The sequence below is a fragment of the Cynocephalus volans genome, chromosome 10 (assembly GCF_027409185.1).
Source record: "Cynocephalus volans isolate mCynVol1 chromosome 10, mCynVol1.pri, whole genome shotgun sequence".
Lineage (NCBI taxonomy): Eukaryota > Metazoa > Chordata > Mammalia > Dermoptera > Cynocephalidae > Cynocephalus > Cynocephalus volans.
In genome coordinates, this window is record NC_084469.1 from 111554539 (window position 1) to 111573029 (window position 18491).

At 52.8% G+C, this 18491-nt stretch overlaps 1 protein-coding gene across 1 annotated transcript in view; it reads left to right on the forward strand.

Moving 5' to 3' along the window:
- Window positions 1-17203, forward strand: part of IL12RB1 (interleukin 12 receptor subunit beta 1) — a 30555-nt gene extending 13352 nt beyond the window's left edge. The window contains 16 exon segments of the mRNA XM_063110079.1: window positions 1497-1556; window positions 2594-2708; window positions 3183-3352; window positions 5030-5169; window positions 6426-6459; window positions 6856-6984; window positions 7692-7774; window positions 8588-8825; window positions 10516-10683; window positions 11378-11515; window positions 11886-12041; window positions 13508-13642; window positions 14540-14636; window positions 14935-15016; window positions 15794-16013; window positions 17124-17203. Coding sequence (XP_062966149.1) covers window positions 1497-1556; window positions 2594-2708; window positions 3183-3352; window positions 5030-5169; window positions 6426-6459; window positions 6856-6984; window positions 7692-7774; window positions 8588-8825; window positions 10516-10683; window positions 11378-11515; window positions 11886-12041; window positions 13508-13642; window positions 14540-14636; window positions 14935-15016; window positions 15794-16013; window positions 17124-17203 — 2045 coding nt within the window.
- Window positions 17204-18491: the final 1288 nt, after the last annotated feature.

Sequence of the window (18491 nt, forward strand, 5' to 3'; positions counted from 1 at the left end):
TGGAGGGCTGTGGACCTGGGTTCTAGGGTGAGTTCCCTCTCTCTGTGCCTGTCTTTCCCTCTGTCAAATGGGAGGTCAGTGATTATGGCTTCTAGGGTCAGACTTGGGCATCTCTCCTCCAGTCTTAATTTGCTCTTCTGTGGAATGGACTGAATCTTTCCCACCCCCAGAGTTCAATGAGAAAACAGCTAAGGAAGGGATAAAGAGCAAGTCTGTATACAATAGACATGCATAATATTGTGTATTATGTATATAGTATACAATAGAGATACATACAGAATATGGTGTATGTATGTATGTATACACAAATTCTCTCTCCATCTTGTGGAATCAGGTGGGAAGGGACCTGACCCGCTGTGGTTAACTAGGATATAGGTTAACTGGACTATAACTTCAGCCCTGCTGTTGATGCTGTGTGACCTCAGGCAACTTCTTTGCCTCTCTGTGCTTCTATTTCCTTCTCTGTAAACAGGATCAGTGGGGTGCTGACTCTTTAAATGGCTTGAGGCACTGGATGCATGCGTAATGCTCAGGGCAGGGCTGGACACTCTGCAAGCTTCCAGGACCTTTGATGGCCAGGCATGGCTGGAAACCAGTAGCAGAGAGGGGGACGGGGAGCCCGTATTCCTTTGCAGGAGGAACCCAAAGGACAGCTTAGTGGCGGTGGCAGTGAGTGGCCAGCCCAGGGAGAGAGAAGCAGGATGGGCTTCAGGTTGCAGGGGGTGGGTCTGTGTCATCTCAGAGATAAAAGGAAGGACAGGGAGCCCGGGCTTCATTCTCCCCTTGAGGCTGGACCACGCGGGGCAGTTTCCTGGCATACTGCCTGCTCCCCTAAAGACTCTCATCTGTCCACAGGGCTCAGAGCAGTTCTTTCTTGTGATGTGTGGGGGGTGCTGGGCTCTGCCCGATCCCACCCATAGCAGCCCCTTTCCTCTCTCGCCCAGTTTCATGCCTGGCAGACACTGGCACTGCTGAAGGGACCCAGTGGCTGAGGGAGGTCGCTGCCTCCTGGGGAACTGTCCATAGCCCTCACGGCTGGTGGGCCAAGCGCACTCACGTGGGCTGGCTCAGCAGGCCTCTCCCTGTCATCTGGTCTCTGCTTGCTCCCTCCATGCCAGCTTAAGGTGCTAGTGGCACCCCACGCACGCCCCACTTCTCTTTCCCTCTAGGCCATCAAGTCTTACTGCTCTTTCCTGCTGGGGAGACCTCCTCATAGGGACCCCCAACTATGTTTCTCAATCTCCACTGTGAGATTTCTACCCAGACTCCAATGGCTAATGGGTGGTGCGTGGATGGACACATAGATGGATGAGTGAAGGGTGGCTGGCTGGATAGATTGGTGGGTAGACGGATGGATGGATGGGCAGATATATGGATGGATGGATGGACAGATACATGGATGGATGGGTGGATGGATACATAGATGGATGGGCTGAGCCCCTCTCCCCACACTGTGTAAGATCAGGGATGTCATTATCTCTACGTTGCTTTTGCAGCTGCCTGCAGAACCAGTGGGTGCTGTTTTCAGGACCCTCCATATCCGGATGCTGACTCAGGTTTGGGGCAGTTCCTCTTTGTAGGCAGAGGGTCATGCTGGGCTCAACCTGACCCCACTAACAGCAGCCCCTCCGTCAGCCTCCCTCTGCCCAGCCAGAGACCCAGCTCCATCTGTGGTCTTGGGAACCCCGCCCCACAACCTGCCGGCCCACTCTCATTGGGTTCAGGGTGTCGTGGAGAAGTCACCCACCTCCCTGACCCACATTGCTTCCCTGGCAGAGTCACAGGGCTGGTGTCTGTGTCTATTCAGATTGGTTGGAGCGTGGAACAAGGGACCTGTGAAGCACTTTGAAGTCACCCCCAAGGCAGGCATTGCTGGAAGGTTTATACTCATAACGTAGCCCAAAGGTCTGGCACTGAGCAGGCCCATTATCCATTCTTTCATTCACCAAATATTTGCTGAGCACTTACAATGTGCAGACATGTTTCTAGACATAGAGATTCAGCTGTGAGCCCACTGTCCTCCCAGGGCCACAGCCTCGTGGGGGAGATGGATAACAGGGAAACAAATGCATAAACTGGGCTGGCCGGTTACTCAGTTGGTCAGAGCACAGCCTTATAACACCAGGGTCACGGGTTTGGATCCCGCTACCAGCCAGCAGCCAAAAAAGAAAAAAGAAATAAGGACACACATGTAAACTGCACACGATAACGTGCTATGAAAAGACAGAAGAGGGTGAGGGATGGAGACGGAGGGGGATGCTTTGGGTTGGCTAGTGGTCGAGGAGGTGACACTGAAAGAGAGACTGGAATGTCAAGATCTGGGGGAAGGGCATTCCAGGCAGAGGGCACAGCATGTGAAAAGGCCCTGAGGTGGGAGTGAGCCCGGCATGTTTGAGGACTGGTAAGGAGGCTGCTTTAGCTGGGAGAAGGCAGGTGGGGAGGACACAAAGACGGTGCTGGGAGCCACCGTGGGTTTAGGCTGAGATGACACTGGGAGACATAAGTGTCACTAAGATTTGTCCTGGGGTGACATGTCGGTGCAGAGACCCCTGCACACTCTGGTTTGTTCTCAAACCTAGGGGGTCTCTTCCAGGCTCAGTCTCGGGCCCCAGGGACCTGAGCTGCTATCGGATATCCAGTGCCAATTACGAGTGCTCCTGGCGGTATGAGGGCCCCATGGCTGGGGTCAGCCACATCCTGAGGTGCTGGTGAGGATCCTGCCACGGTCCCCAAATCTTCACCTACCATCCCACTCTTGTTCCTGCCCCTCATGTTCCTGCGCTCAGCCATGTGACCTTGGCCAGGTCATTATGCCTTCCTGGCCTCAGTTTCTTATCTGAGAAGGGAGGACTGGGGGGTTGTGATGGGCCAGCATGAAGGGGCAATCCAGGGTGAGTGGTTATGAGGGTCCTTCTAGTCCTTCCTTATCCTCGCTGCCTTGCTCATTTATCCATCCATCCCTTTCTTCCTTCCCTGTGTGGCAGCCCATATTGGGAGATTCTGGGGCCCCTCAAATACCCTCAGTCCCAGGCTGATCCCTAAGGAGCACCTGGGCTAGCGGATGGGGGGTAAAAGGGGCAGAAAAGAATACTAGACTATGATGCACAATGTCTGTTGTGGTTGCTGAGACTCTGGGGTCCATTAATACCCCAGTCTCAGCACGAACACCCTTTCTCCTGTAGCCTTAGCTCTGGACGCTGCTGCTACCTCACTGCAGGCTCGGCCACCAGGCTGCAGTTCTCTGACCAGGATGGCGTGTCTGTGCTCCGCACTGTCACACTCTGGGTGGAATCCCGGGCTGCAAACCGGACGGAGAAGTCACCTGAGGTCACCCTGCAGCTCTACAGCTTGGGTCAGAACCCTCTTCTCCTTCCTGTCCCTTTGTCATACAGAAAAGCCTCCAGTCCCCAAGCTTAGACCTGGGGCTGTTCTGGGTCCCTGGCAAGGAGCTTGACAGTGTCAGATGTTGTCACATCAAACATTGCTGTGTGACATGGCAGTCTTTCATCATCCCCTTACTAATCCCCTATTGATGGGCACTTAGGTTACTTCCAGTTTCTTCCTGATATCCTGACATTTTTTTGGTGGCTGGCCAGTGTGGGGATCCAAACCTCTGACCTTGGCGCTATCAGCACCATGCTCTAACTGAGTGAGCTAACCGGCCAGCCAATGCAATATTTTTATTTATATTTATTTATTTATTTATTTTTAAATTTTGTTTTGTCGATATACAATGCAATATTTTTAAAATAAGAATTAATGCCAAAAAAAAAAAAATCCATGACAAACAAAATAAAACATTGAATACAGACAGAATCTGACTCTGTATTTGCACAACCTTGCCTCAACTGTCCAGCACTAATCCTGGTCCTGGCCCCACTTCATGGAGCCCAAATTCAAGTTGGGATATGGACAAGGCATGATCATTACATGTGGTGCAAGGTCAGGGAGGCCTCCAGCTTGAACTGAGCCCTGAAAGATATAAAACATATCCAGCAGGAGGCCTGGCCAGTTAGTTCACAAGGCTAGAGCATGGTGCTGATAACACCAACGTCCAGGGCTTGATCCCTGTACCTGCCAGCCACCAAAATAAATAAATAAATAAATAAATAAATAAATAAATAAAATTATATTGTAAATGTATCCAGCAGGAGTAAAGGTGGAGAGGTGTGTTCCAGGCAGAGAGTACAGCATGTGCAAAGGCCCTGAAGTAGAATCAGGAATAGTATCATTATTCACAATAGCCACGATATGGAAACAACCTAAGTGATGAATGGATAAAGAAAATACTATATGTGTATATACACAATGGAATATTATTCAGCCTTAAAAAAGAAGGAAATCCAGCCATTTGTGACAACAGGAATAAACTCGGAAGACATTATGCTAAATGAAATTGGCCAGACACAGAAACAAAAATACTGTATGATCTTGCTTATATGTGGAATCTAAAACAAAAAAGTTGAATATGTAGAAATAGAGAATAGAACGGTGGTTATGGGGTAAGAGGGGGAGGAAATGGGGAGATGTAGGTCAAATTTGCAGTTATATCAGATAATTAAGTCTAGAGTTCTAACATACAGTGAGAGAACCATAATTAATAATATCATGTTGTTGGGTGACTAGGGCTGGCAGCTTAGCTCAGTTGGTTACAGTGAGGGTATTTTAACACCAAGGTCAAGGGTTCAGGTTCTGCTACTGGCCATCCGTCAAAAAAAAATTTTTAGTACAATTTTCCTGAGTCCTTCAGAAAAATAGAATCAATTATCCTCTTGCCAGTAATTTGCAAAAGTGACTGTCTCACCACAGCCTTGCCAGCAATGGGTATTGATATTCTAAAGATATCTTCACTAACAGGATCCTGTGTATAAGTGTTGACTCGTTGAATCATAGAATACCAGGCTTAGCTGTGACCTGCAAGGGTGTCCCTGATTCATGTTTGGGGCCTGGGAGGGGCATGATTTTCTGGAATTTTCAGGACCCATCCAGTCATATCCATGCAGGCTGCCCCTCCTTTATCTGCTTCCAGTTAAATATAATCCTCCCCTGGGAGACATCAAAGTGTCCAGGTCAGCGGGGCAGCTGCGGATGGAGTGGGAGACCCCAGACCACCAGCACGGTGCTGAGGTGCAGTTCCGGCACCGGACACCCAGCAGCCCATGGAAGTCGGTGAGTTTGTTTCCCAGGTCAGGGGGAAACACAGCCTCTCTCAGGGAATCCTCACCACCCCCAAGTCAGTCTCACCACGTCTACATGTCACACCTCCCACCCGCCCACTCTTGCTCAGGGTCTAGACCCTGAGGTCCTTCTGACACTCAGATCTGATTGTGACCTCCCCTGCTCACACACCCTCCATGGCTCCCCATTACCCTCAGGAGGGCATCCTCACCATCAGCTCCCTTCCACTGCCTCATGCTTCCTCTGATCCCGCTCCTGAATGGCTGCCATTCTCTGCCCATGCCCTGAATTTATAGCCTCTTTTGCACACGCAGTTTCCTCCACCTACATGTTCTCTTCTCCATCTGGGCACATGAAATCGAGCCCAGCCTTCAGGGTCTAGCTGAAGGGCCACTTCTCCCAGGAAGCATTCTTCTTCCTGCATTCTTCTATTCATCCATTTATTTATTCATTCATTCTGCAGCTACTCTCTGTTACCTCCAGGCAGAGAAAATCTGGGTTTGCAAATATCCTCAGCCCTAATCTGATGACCAAGGAGTCCCCAGTTTGGGGGATACAGAGGCCCCAGCCTCTGAATTGTGGCCAGTCTCCTCCTCCCTCAAACTGGGAACATCCTGAAGGCAAGGAGCTGCCTCAGCTTCAGCCCCATCTCTGTCCAAGTATTGTGCCCCTCCTGGAGCCTCAGTTATCCCATCAGGTAAATGGGCATGAGATCAGCCAGGGGCAGGTTACATGGGACCACTGATGAGAAGGGGCATCTCTTTATGTTTTATTTGCATCCCCCTAAGAACACTCCACCACATGCCCTCACAGCCTTCTTTGCAGACAGGGAAACTGAGGCTCAGGTCATTCAGGAGCATGTTCAGGGTCATCCAGGGAGTGAGGGGCAGACTGGCTCCAACCCCCCAGACAGACGGGTTTTGAAGTCACTATTTTGCTTCCTAAAATAATTTTTTAAAGTAAGCTTTTTATTTTGGATTAATCTCAGATTTTCAGGAAAGTTACAAAGAAATACAGAGAGCTCCTGTACACTCTTTACCCACCTTTCACTAATGTTAATATCTTACATAAACTCCATACATGATTTGAATGTCACCCATTTTCCCATGAACGCCCTTTTTCTGTTCCTGGATCCAATCCGTGGTTTCACACTGCACTCAGTAAAATAATTTTTAAAAAAATTTCAAAACAGTGAATATCTTTCAGCACCAAAGTGTGGAAATAATTGATATATGATCTCCTTCTAGGGTGTCTGCAGACCTCAGGATGATACTGACTTAGGTGAGAATAATGATAGTAACAGCAACCACCACAACAGCTTCAGCAAGTTAGCATTAATTGAGCAACTACTGTATGTTGGGCCCAATGCTAAATTATTTGTGTGCCTGTTGCCCCACCCTGTACTTTGGTATTGGATTATTTCCATTTTGCAGGTGAGGAAACAATCCAAGGCTTGGGGAGTAAGCCACTGGTCAAGGTCACAATGCAAGGGTGGCATGGTGGGGACTAGAACCCAGGACAGGGACAGAAGTGGGTGATCCTGGAGACCCCAAGAGGACAGGAGCCATCACCTGGCTCTGTACACAGTAGGAACTTAATAAATGCTTAATGACTAAGTGACCAGTGCCAAGCCCTGGGCAACCCCCATGACCTGATGTTTGACCTGCTTCTCCCCAGAATCCTGCCTCTGCCCCATGGAGATGAATGTGGCCCAGGAATTCCAGCTACGACGGCGGCAGCAGCTCAGGCCGGGGACCCCGGGAGGTCCTTGGAGCAGCTGGAGCAGCCCTGTGTGCGTCCCCCCTGGTGAGAGCGCCCTGGGCCACAAGAGCAGGGGCAGACATTAGAAATAAGGCAGAGCTGGCCGGTTAGCTCATCTGGTCCGAGCGCAGCCTGATAACACCAAGGTTGCAGGTTCGGATCCTGTATCAGCCAGTTGCTGGGGAAAAAGAAAAAAAAGAAAGAAGACAGCAAGTATTAGAAACAAAGTAGCGATGTTAGACATAAGGTGATGGGTGTTAGAATTAAGGTAGTGGGAGAAATAAGCACTCAAGATGTTCATAATATGGCACTTGGGCTTCGCTGCACCCTCTTTTGGGCTTTATGAAGTGGGGACCATTAGGGTGGGGTTCGGGGTCAATGTCACAGTGTCTTGAGGACAATGCCACCCACCTGGGGTGGTTAAATGGGCTGCTGCCCCTAACCCTGGACTATTGGGAAATGAGTAATGGGGTTTCAAACTGTGCCAAAAATATGTTTGTGTTTAAAGAAAAACCTGGGCAGCACGAAACCACGGCTGACTGTCTTCCACGGGGATGGGGTATGAGCGGGACCAATTCCCCTTCCTGTTTCTCTCTGTTATCTGCATTCAGGGCAGCAAGCAAATTTCACTTTGTGCATGTGGCAAACCCATAACTTACAAAGAAAAAAAAAAGAAACATAATTTACCAAGAAGATATCTCTGAGTCTTTCTCTCCTTCCAATTCATCCGGTTGGTTTTGTTCTTGGTGCAGAAACCCTCCCACAGCCCGAGGTGAAGTTCTTGGTGGAGCCCCTGGGCCAGGATGGGAGAAGGAAGCTCACCCTGCATGGGCAGGTAATGGGCTCATTGCAGGACTGTGAGGTGTCCTGAGATGGGGAGCAGGTGGCAAAAGGCCGGAGGAGGATGAGCAAGGTGAGATGTGGAGGTGGCAGAGACTGAGCAGATTGTGGGTTTAACTGCAAAGGTACTAGGGAGCCATGGAGTGTGTGTGAGTGGGGGAGCGGGGGATACGGCTGGACTCAGGTGTTCATAGGCTCCCTCTGGGTCCTGTGTGCAGAACAGATTGTGGGGGGATTGGGCAGACACCAGGAGGCCAGGAAGAAGGTGACAGTGACTATGCTCGCCCAGATGGGAGATTATTACTTTAAATCCCCCAAAGATCCCATGAAGTACAGCCTAGCTAGTCCCTTTTTGCTGAGAAGGAAACTGAGGCACAGAGGGAAAGTCTCTGTCGGGGGCAAATATTCCACGCATTGGCTTCACCATAGTTGACTTAGCCAGATCCCTAGTGCGCTGTCTCTCTGAGGCTGTAGCAAAAGTCCTCCACTTCCCATTTCCTCTAATTCAAATTCCTTTTCTTAGGAAAAATTTCCAGGCTTGAGGTAGCTGGCTCCAGAGATGGAAACTTTTATTTTTCCTCCTGGATCACAGTGGGTTTTGTCAGGTTTTCCCTCCAAAACCAATGTGCACTAGATGTGAGTGCCAGTTTCTTTGCCAGCACTGAGGTTCATGGTTCTTTAAATTTTTGGCATGTGCATTCTGCTGTGGCCCTCGGGCAAGTCTGTCCTCACAGGCTGTGTCCTGGTGTCTGTCCACGAGACGGTGAGCATGTTCAGGTGCCCACAAGCCATCTTGTACTCATGACAGCCACCTCAGCTCGAGCTTCCAGAAGGCTGCCACGGGCCCTCACCTGACGTGAAGGTGACCTACCGCGTCCAACTGCACATGCTGTCCTGCCTGTGTAAGACCAACGCCAAGAGGACCCTGCGCCTGGGGAAAATCCTCTTCCTCTCGGGTGCTGCCTATGATGTGACTGTCATCTCCTGGAATCGCTTTGGCCCCGGCCCCAACCAGACGTGGCACATTCCTGCCTATGCCCACACAGGTGCCTCCTCCTGGCGGGGAAGGTTGCGGGAGGGCCCCTCGGAGCCGAGCACTTCCTCTGATTCTCAGCTAGACCACGCAGAGGCAAGTCAGGCAGAAGAATTTGAGGGGGTGTTTAATTTAGGGGTGTGTCAAAACTCAGTAATCCAGATACATAATATTAACACGCAATATTTAAAAAAAAACTCCACCTGGCAAATGACAGCCCGGGCCAGCCACCTGTTTTTGCAAATAAAGTTTTATTGGGACCTGGGCCAGGATTGGGGTGAGGGAAGTAAGGCAGGATCATGCAAGTACAGGGTAGGGTTGATACTGTTTTTATTTAAAATCTTAATATTTTGTTTTATATGTATATATTTTATTGAGCTAAAATTCACATAGCAAAAGTAACCATTTTAAAGTGCACAATTCAGTGGCATTTATCACATTTACAATGTTGTGTAACTGTCACCTCTATCTAGTTCCAGAACATTCTCATCCCCCCAAAAGGAGACCCTGGTCCCCATCAGCAGTCACTCCTCATGCCCCTCCCCCAGCCCCTGGCGATCACTAATCTGCTTTCTCTTTCTGGATGTGTCTGTTCTGGATATTTTGTATCAATGGAATCATACAACATATGTCCTTTCACGTCTGGCTTCTTTCACTGGGCATGTTTTCTTGTTGCATCCATGTTGCAGCATGTGTCAGTGCTTCTTTTCTTTTTACGGCTGCGTAATATTCCACTGTGTGGACGGACCACATTGTGCTTGTTTAGTCCTCCGTTGACTGGACATTTCCACCTTCTGGCTGTTGTGAATAGTGCTCATCATACATTCTTGCATTCATTTTAATTTAAAAATATATTACATTAAAACATTGTTTATCTTGATGACCGTGCTTTTGGTGCCCCCTTGAATTTTGTGCCCGAGCACCCAGCAATCCTGTGAGGGTGTCACAGTGAAGCCCATTTTACAGATGAGACAACTGAGACTCAGACAGATGTAGCCACTTGCCAGGGTGGCATGGCAGCCAGTCTGTCAGCCCCAGCTTGGTTTGGGCCATGGCGTTGCTAGGTGGCCTAGGGCCCCTGGCTCTCTCTCTGTGAGCCTCAGTTTTCATATCTGTAAAATGGGGTGATTATGGTCCCACTTCATAGCAAAGCAGCGCTTGGGAAGCGTTTGGCACTAGCCTGGTAGATACAGTTGGCACTCAATAAATAGTAATTGCTGTCCCCAGGCTTGGGAGCAGTACCCACCTCTCTGAGATTGTTGCAGGCACCCTTGCTGTAGGGAGTAGGAGAGAGGTGCCCAGAGACTGAATGGGTGTGTCCTTGTGCCTCTGAGCCTGGCATTAGACCACTGGTGGGTCCTGTCCAGCCGGGGAGGCCTGGTCCTGCACCACACCCTCTGTGGGCAGGCAAGCACTGGGCGGCCAGGCACCTGCTGCAGCAGGAGACGCTCACCAGGCTGGAGCGGGGAGTGGTGGCAGTGCAGGGAGTGCTAATGGTGGACGTCCTGGCAGGGAGCCCACGGTTAGGCTGCAAGAGGACTCAGCCCATTGAAACACCCGCTCCTGCTCTTCTTGTGCCCAGCCCACAAGCAGCCCCCAGCATGGGGAGAGAGCCAGATGCAAGAGGATGGGATGGGGGCTGCAGGAGCCTGGGGAGGGGGCACTGCAGGCAACTGTCTTGTGACTCTCCCATCTCCTTCCAGAACCAGGGATGCTCAATATCAGCATTGGAGCCAATGGGACCACCATGCGTTGGCCAGCCCGGGCTCAGGGCACAACGTACTGCATTGAGTGGCAGCCCCAGGGCCAGGATGGGAGCCTTGTCAGCTGCACCTTGACTGCGCCCCAAAACCAGGACCCAGCTGGAATGGGTACAGTAATGTTAGTCACCTGGCCTCTGCCTGTGTCCCCCATTACAGCTCCTGGCTGGCTCAAACCTACAGGGACTGTGTATATGGGGTGTCTTAGGCCCAGAGAGGTGTGGACATTTGCTTAAGGTCACACAGAGGTGGGGACAGGCTGAGACTTGGATTCTGACCCTTGCAGGTCTGGAGCCTCTTGCTGGCATCCAGGGCTCAGCCCTGGGCAGGTTGCACTTTGGCGGGTAATGAGTCTCACATCCCAGCGTGTTTGTTAAATATCCGCTTGCACCAGGGAAGGTGGCAAATAGCAAGATACTGGTGGCAAATTAATGAGGACTCTGGAGAGAAAGGGGGGCATGTGGCGCGGGCAGTCTCTCGCTCTCCCACTTCCTGCCCTGTGCCTGGCTAGAGCCCCAGGAGGCCTCGGCCTCAGCCTCAGCCTCTTCCTTGGAGAGTTCTTAGGCTGAGGAGGCAGAGCTGATGTAGGTACCCTGGCCCCGTGGAGGAAGGGCTGGGCTGGAGGGGCTGGGGACGGGCTGGGGGCATTGCCCAGAGAAGGGATCCTGGAGGAGCGACATTTGTGCAAGGGTTTTGAAACATGAGTAGGAGCCCTCCAGGAGTTCCTGGCAGATGCACAGCTGGCACAAAGGTGCAGAGGTGGGAACACGATCTGTTTAGTGGCCGCTTCTTGTCCTCCTTCCAGCAACCCACAGCTGGAGCCGAGCATCTGGGGTGATAGGGCAGGAGGAGTGTTACCGCATCACCATCTTCGCCTCCGCACACCCAGAGAAGCCCACCTCATGGTCTACGGTCCTGTCCACCTACCACTTTGGGGGCAATGGTGAGTGTCCCAAACCTGTAGATGCATCTCCTGGGAGGACTCGGCCATAGCCTTGCGTGTCAGAAAGAGGGAATGAGCATTTAGAGGCACCTACTGCATGTCAGGCTCTGGTCAGAAGTCTGGCACATGGAAGTAGCTCAGTGAACGCCAAAGATACCCTGAGCAGCACTGCCCCATTTTACAGATAAGAAAACTAAGACCCAGAGAGAGGAAGTGTCAGTGAGTGAGTGGTAGAGCTGGGATTTGAATCCAGGACCATCTGACTCTGGGGCCAAGGTTGCCCCTCTCTCCGGGCAGTGCCAAGCCGAGCATGCAGGAAGTGCTCAACCAGTGCTCTTGGGGTTGACTGTGGCACCGGTGCTGGTTGCAGCCTCAGTGGCGGGGACCCCACACCATGTCTCGGTGAAGAATCACAGCCTGAACTCGGTGTCTGTGGACTGGATGCCGTCCCCGCTGAGTGCCTGTCCTGGTGTCCTGAAGGAATATGTCGTGCGCTGTCGAGATGAGGACAGCAACCAGGTGTCAGGTATGTGAGGGCAGCACAGGCCTGGCTGGGGGAAGTGGGGTTTTGGCTTGACTTTCGCCTTGCTGCACTGCCCTGGGCACCTTGCTGTCCCTCTCTGGGCCTCAGTTTTCCCATCCTTAAAATAAGAGAATTGGACTCAAGGGTCTTGATCATCCCTTCCGGACCCCCAGATGGAGCTGGGTGGCATCAGCTGTGTCCTCGTGGAGTGAGGATGACTGTCCCCATTCCACAGATGGGGAAACTGAGGCTTGGAGAAGGCATTCACTTGCCAAAAGATTGAACAAGGCTGCATTTCAGCTCAGTCGGGTGCCCCTTTCTGCTCCTTAAGAGACAAAGCGATGAGAACGTACAGGGCCAGTCTCACTTCCTGCCCTACCTGTGACAGGTCTCACCAGGGCTGGAGACTCTTGGTCATTTCACAACTGGGGGTCCCGATCCTCCCTGCTAGATAACATAGCCTTGCAGATAAGGCCTTGCCCACTCACCTCCTGCAGCAACGGGTCAGGCCAGTAAGATAGAGCTAGTGTCCTGCCTCCCCCACTCCCACCTCCCCCAGCGCCCAGCACGGGGCAAGGCATGGATGCAGGGGGTCCCCTGGCATCAAAGACATGAATATGCTGCCATCAGCTTGGCCACCCCCACATTGTTTAGAAGGGGAAACTGAGGCCAAGTGGGGGTCGGTGACTTATTTAGGGTGGAACAGCGGAAGACAGTCCATCTGCTGAAAATCAATTTGCCAGAAGCCAAATTGCTGAGGATTTACACACCCAATGACCATTGGGCCAGATTTACCAATTTCCCCAGAGTTTCTTTTGAGGAATATTCCTCTTGAATATATTCAAAGAATACTTATTTAGAGTATATTTAGAGTTCCAGGAAACTTTTCTTCTTCTTGATGACAGCCAGCAACTGTATTCTCATCTTGAGGATTTTTTACAAAGTATTTCATTTGTTTGATTGATACAATTCCACAAACACTTATTGAGATGCTACTGTGCGCTGGGGACACTGGGGACAAGATAGACAAAGCTAATTCTAACCCTGCCCCTAAAGACCCGAAGGAAGTGAGGGAAGACACCATACAGGTATCTGGAGGAAAGGGTGAATCAGGCTGGGTGTGGGGCAGCCACCAGTGCAAAGGTCCTGAGGTCGGACTGAGCCTGGTGCCTTTAGGGAGCAGCGAGGAGGCAGATGCGGCAGGAAGGAAGACGGGTAGAAGGAGGGAAGTTAGAATTAGAGAGAAATAAGCATCATTTGCTGACTATTTTGAGGAACAACATTTCTCCAAATAAGCTTGAGGTGGATGGGTACATTTAGGGAAGAAGTCTCAGCAAAGTGTCCAGGAGCCCCACCCCTATCCCCAGGGTGTGGCAGCATCGCTAGGACTCTAGGACTCGTTCTTGGGTCAGGGACTGACCTCCAGGGAGTAAAGGAGTCCTGAGACCCATGGCTGCCTCTCCCCACAGAGAGCACCGTGAAACCCACAGAGACCCGAGTCACCCTCCACGGTTTGCGTGCGGGCGCAGCCTACACGGTACAGGTGCGAGCGGACACTGCAGGGACGCGCGGTGCCTGGAGCCAGCCCCAGCGCTTCAGCATTGGTGAGCGAGGGGGCGGCGCCCGGCACTCGCCCAACACACACTGCACCGAGCTTCCTTCCCGTAGGATCCGAGCAGCCCCACCCTCACTCACATTCCTTCCATGGCTCCCTATGGCCTCAGGAGCAAGTCCCAGCCCTGGCTCTGAACTTCTTCACCTCCTCCTCCTACAGTTCCCCTCACCAGCCTTCTCTCACACTCTGGGGACCCTGCCCATGCAGCCCCCTGCCTGGAATGTTTGACTCTTCCATTGTCAGACTCCTATTCATCCTTCAAAACTCAGCCCTAAAGCTTTCTCCTCCAGGAAGCCTTCGCTGCCTCCTTCTGCCCCCCCACCCCACCATCTGCAACCGCTTCTCCATCTTGGCCTGATATCTTGGGGTTGGGGGTATCTGGGTCAGGCTCTGCCACACCCCAGCCTGGGGGCTCTTGGGAAGGGGAAGGGGGCAGGGGGCTGTTTATCGAGCGAATGAATGAAAGTGTCTCTCTCATCACAAGGATAAGGACACAGGCTGTTGTCTTGGGGCACATGTCCGTGAGAGATTTGGAGGCCAAATGATCCCTGTTCCTGCCATGGTCTCTGCCTGGTGTTCTTTCAGTCCTAAGAGAAGCAATTGGATCCAAGAGAATGAATGAGCTAGGCTTAGTGTGGGGTGGGCAGGTCTGGGTCCATGGGGCACCATGTGGGCCCAACATGCAGGTGCCTGGAGCTACAGTGTCCTGAGCACTTCCTGCAGGCCAGGTCTTTATTCTGCACTAGCTACCTGGTGGTGGGTTCCGTGGCCCCCCACTTCACAGATAAGGAAACTAACCGCAGCACCTGGGCATGCCAGGATCAGCAGCAAGTTGGTGGAAGGCCCCGGCCTGTCCCTCTCCCAACCCGAGCTCTCCCACCCTCAGAAGTCCAGGTCTCCTATTTGTCCATCCTCCTTGCGTCTCTGGGGAGCTTCGTGAGCATCCTTCTCCTGGGCATTCTTGGGTACCTCGCCGTGAACAGGTAAGTAGCAGCTTCGCCCCCCAGGATGATCCATGATAGTGATAGTAAATAATAACAACCTGTCACACAGAGTAAGTCGATTGTGCCCACTTTACAGATGAGGAAACTGAGGCCCAGTTGGTCAGGGATTGGCCTGCAGTGGGGGCAGAGGTGGGATTTGAACCCGAGTCTGTACGATTCCCTTCGCCCCAATTCTCACGCCCTCTATAGCTTAGTGGAGATGAAAAAACGAAGTCAGAACAATTAAAAAGTAAAAACAGAAACGCTGCTTCTCTGACTGGCTGCCCTTCCCCCCCAGGGCTGCACGGCGCCTGTGCCCGCCCCTGCCCACACCCCGCGCTAGCTCTGCCATCGAGTTCCCCAGCAGCCAGGGGAAGCAGGTAAGGCCTCCTTTTCTAACTCCAGGTCCCGTTTATTGGGTGCATCCTCTGGACAAGGGCTCAGCTGAGCAATGGCCATGCATGAGCTCATTTTATTCTCTCTTAACCCACTGAGATAGAGACTCCAAAACCAATGCTCCAAACCCCTTCCCATTTTACAGATAGGCAAGTGGCAGACCAGAGAGGAACCTCCCGTAGGTCATTTCCTACCAGCAGAAACAGAACTCAATGTGGCTTCAGCAAAAAGGGAGCCTGATGGAAAAACTTTCCCAAGGTGGTGGGCTTCAGACAAGGCTGGATCCAGAACTAGGGATCTTTCTCCTTGCAGTGTTCTCCTCCCTGCAGGGTCCTTTCCTAGGCAGGCTCAGCCTTACCCCGGTGGAAATAGGGTCTCCATTTTCCCTATTAACTAGAGCAAAAGTCTCAGGGCCATCATTGATCGGTCCAGTTTGGTCCACATGCCCATCCCTGAGCCTGTGACTGGAACCAGGGGATGGGAAAGCTCTGATTGGCTGGGCCAAGGTCACATACCTATTGCTAGAATGGGGGTGGGGCCACCGCTCTTCCCAACCACCCAACTGTGAGAAGAGGAGGGACAGTTCCCCAAAGAAAAATGGGGTGCTTTTCCTAAGAAGGACTGAATGGGGGCTACTGAGGCAGAGTCAATCCTTGAACTGGCCTGAGAATTTTAGCCAGCAGGGACCTGGTCCATTCCGTCCTTATGTGGAGGGGAAATAGGGCCCCACCTACAGCCTTGGCCCCACCTTCCCTCTCCAGACTTGGCAGTGGACCAGTCCCACCGACTTCCTGGAAGAGGTGTCCCCGCAAGAGGCCCTGGTGGTGGAGATGTCCTGGAACAAAGACAAGGGGACCGAGACTTTCACGGAGAAGAAAGAGCTGCCCTGGGGCATCTCTGAGCCGGCCCTGGATACAGAGCTGTCCTTAGAGGACAAGAGACAGGTGCAAGGACACTCTGAGGCCAAGGTCCTAGGGTCTGGTGGGCAAAACGGTTGGGACAATAGCCCTGCCCAGGCAGCGAGACTCCCGCTGCTCCTGGGAGACCTAATGCAGAGTCCCAGGTTTGGTGACTCTTGGTGGGCCTGGAGGCCTGAGGGAGAAACAGGAATGTCCACCTCGTCTTACAGATAGGAAGACTGACTATCACCATCACAATGCCTGGATATTAAGCATTTAAGGTATACCCAGACCAGTCCATCCAGACGCTCACATGATCCCTCCCCACCCAATCCTCACAACCACCCTACGAGGTACCATGTCTGTCCCATTCTATAGATGTGACCACTGGGGCTCAGAGTGGGTGAGTGACTTCCCTGAAGCCACACAGCACGAGCACGAGTCAAACTCGGGCCTGAGTGACCCAGAGCTGCTCCTTTCCCAGGCTCCAGCACCCCTGCCTCCCTCTCTGACCTACTCTGTGCAGCACCTGTTGCCACAGCTCCTGTGGTGGGAACCCTAGAATGCTCCAGGAAACAGAAGCTGCTGTGCCCAACCAGGCCTGTCATCCACAGGGCAGGGACGGGCCCTGTTATTAGCCTGTTCCAGGGTTGAATAGACTGGGGGCGGGGCGGAACCAGAGGGAGCTCAGGTCGATCCCAGGGCCCTGGGCTGGGCTTCCTCTCCCAGGAGCACTGGACGGGGAGTCTGGGCTCTCCGCAGCATTGTGGGGTCGGTCTCGAGGCTTGGAGGATCCAGGCCTGGGGAGTAAGGGGGCTCTAAATATTTTGGGGAATGTGATGGCCCCTCCGCAGTCCCGGTCTCCCCCCACCCCCGTAAAATGGGGGTGATGATAATGTTGACCTCACAGAACTGTTGGAGGGGGTCAAAGGCTTAATAAATGAGCCTCTTCTTGTGAGTCTTTCTCCTGATTGAAGCTTGAATGTCCTCAAAATCCCCAAATAGGAGCCTGAGAATTCCTTCATCCATTCATTCCAGGAGCACCCAGTCTGGGGGAGACAGAGCCAGATAAAACTCTGCGAAGTCTGGATGGGGCTGGGGAAGGGACAGCCCCGCCCCTCCCAGGGGTCGTCCGCCCCCCGCCCTGGACCCGGGCCCGGACCTGGAGCTCCACCCTCCCTCTCACGCCCAGAGCCCCCCACGCACCCTGAATCACCTTCTTCTTGTCGGCACCGCCCGACGCCCAGCATCCTGCTCCCCAACACCGCCTGAGGCTTCCTAATGAAATCCCACCCCAGCTCCGGGGATAAACAGGTGGTCGCTGGTTCCGCCCATGGCCACCAGGTGGCAGCAGCGGCCCGTGTCTCCCGGGCCCGGCCCGCCCTGCCCCCTACCCCCTCCTGTGGCGTTTGCAAAACAGACTTTTCCGGTTTCAGACCGAGGGGGCGGAATTAAAACCCACAACCTCTGAATTTTGTGGCGAAAGAGAAAGAGCGCACTGGTGGCAGGTGGGCCAGGAGGCGAGAGGCCCAGGCCCCGCCCCTTTTGGGAGCCCTCAGATTCCCCATCAATGCATCTAGGCTGGGAAACAGAGGCCTAGCCGCCCCGTCTGGCGACTTCCCACCTCCCAGCCTGCGCTCAAGCCGTGCCCTCCACCAGGCGTGCCCTCCGTTGAGGATTTCACCTCATTCTCCAGGGCAGGTCTCCAGGCTGAGGAGAGGGCCTGGGCAGGGGCGGGACCAAGCGGACAGACAGGAGGGATGCTGGGTCAGGGGTCTCACCGGAGTGACCAGAGCGCCCTGATCCCTGGGGCTCCAGGTAGGGTCCATTGTTACAGGACCCCATGGGGTGGCCCCTCGAGTTAACCACAAACCCGACCCGAGGCACAGCCCCTTGGGTCTGAGGAGTAGGAGACAGGTTTATTGAGCACCTGCTGGAACTGTTGCCAGAGCGCATGAGGGAAAGGGACACCCTGTTAAAAGAGGGAGAGGCCGAGCTGGGCAGAGGGAGGCTTGGAGCTCAGGAGCCTCTTTTCCACCATGGGGAGCCTGCCTGCAAGAGAAGTCTGCAGGGAGGACAGTGCACAGAGAGATGGAGCGTTAGTCCCTGGATCCAGCCATACCCCAAACCCACAATTTTCCATCAGGTTCCCTTTTATGTTGAAGCCACATTAAGTCCTGATTCTGCCGCTAGGAAATGACCGACAGGAGTTTCTGCTTGCCTTTCTGTAAAATAGGAAGCAGGTTTGGAGTCCTTACCTCAATGGGTTGGGCAGAGCCCTGGCCCAGTATTTACTGAGTGACTGCTGTGTGACCATGACTCCGGAGCTCCTCAGAGTGTAGGCCCCTCAGCTCCTCCCAGCAGCTCCAGGAGTCACTGTGGGAGCCCCCATGTCATAGTTCAGCTTCATTCATTCATTCCAGAAGTCAGTGTTGAGTGCCTACTGTATATCAGGCCCTGTCCTGCACAGGTCAGAATCTTCGTGGTCATGGAGGGTTCCTAGTTGGGTCGGAAAGGCACGCTATTCTAATCATTGCACAGAGTTATGATCAACGTGCAG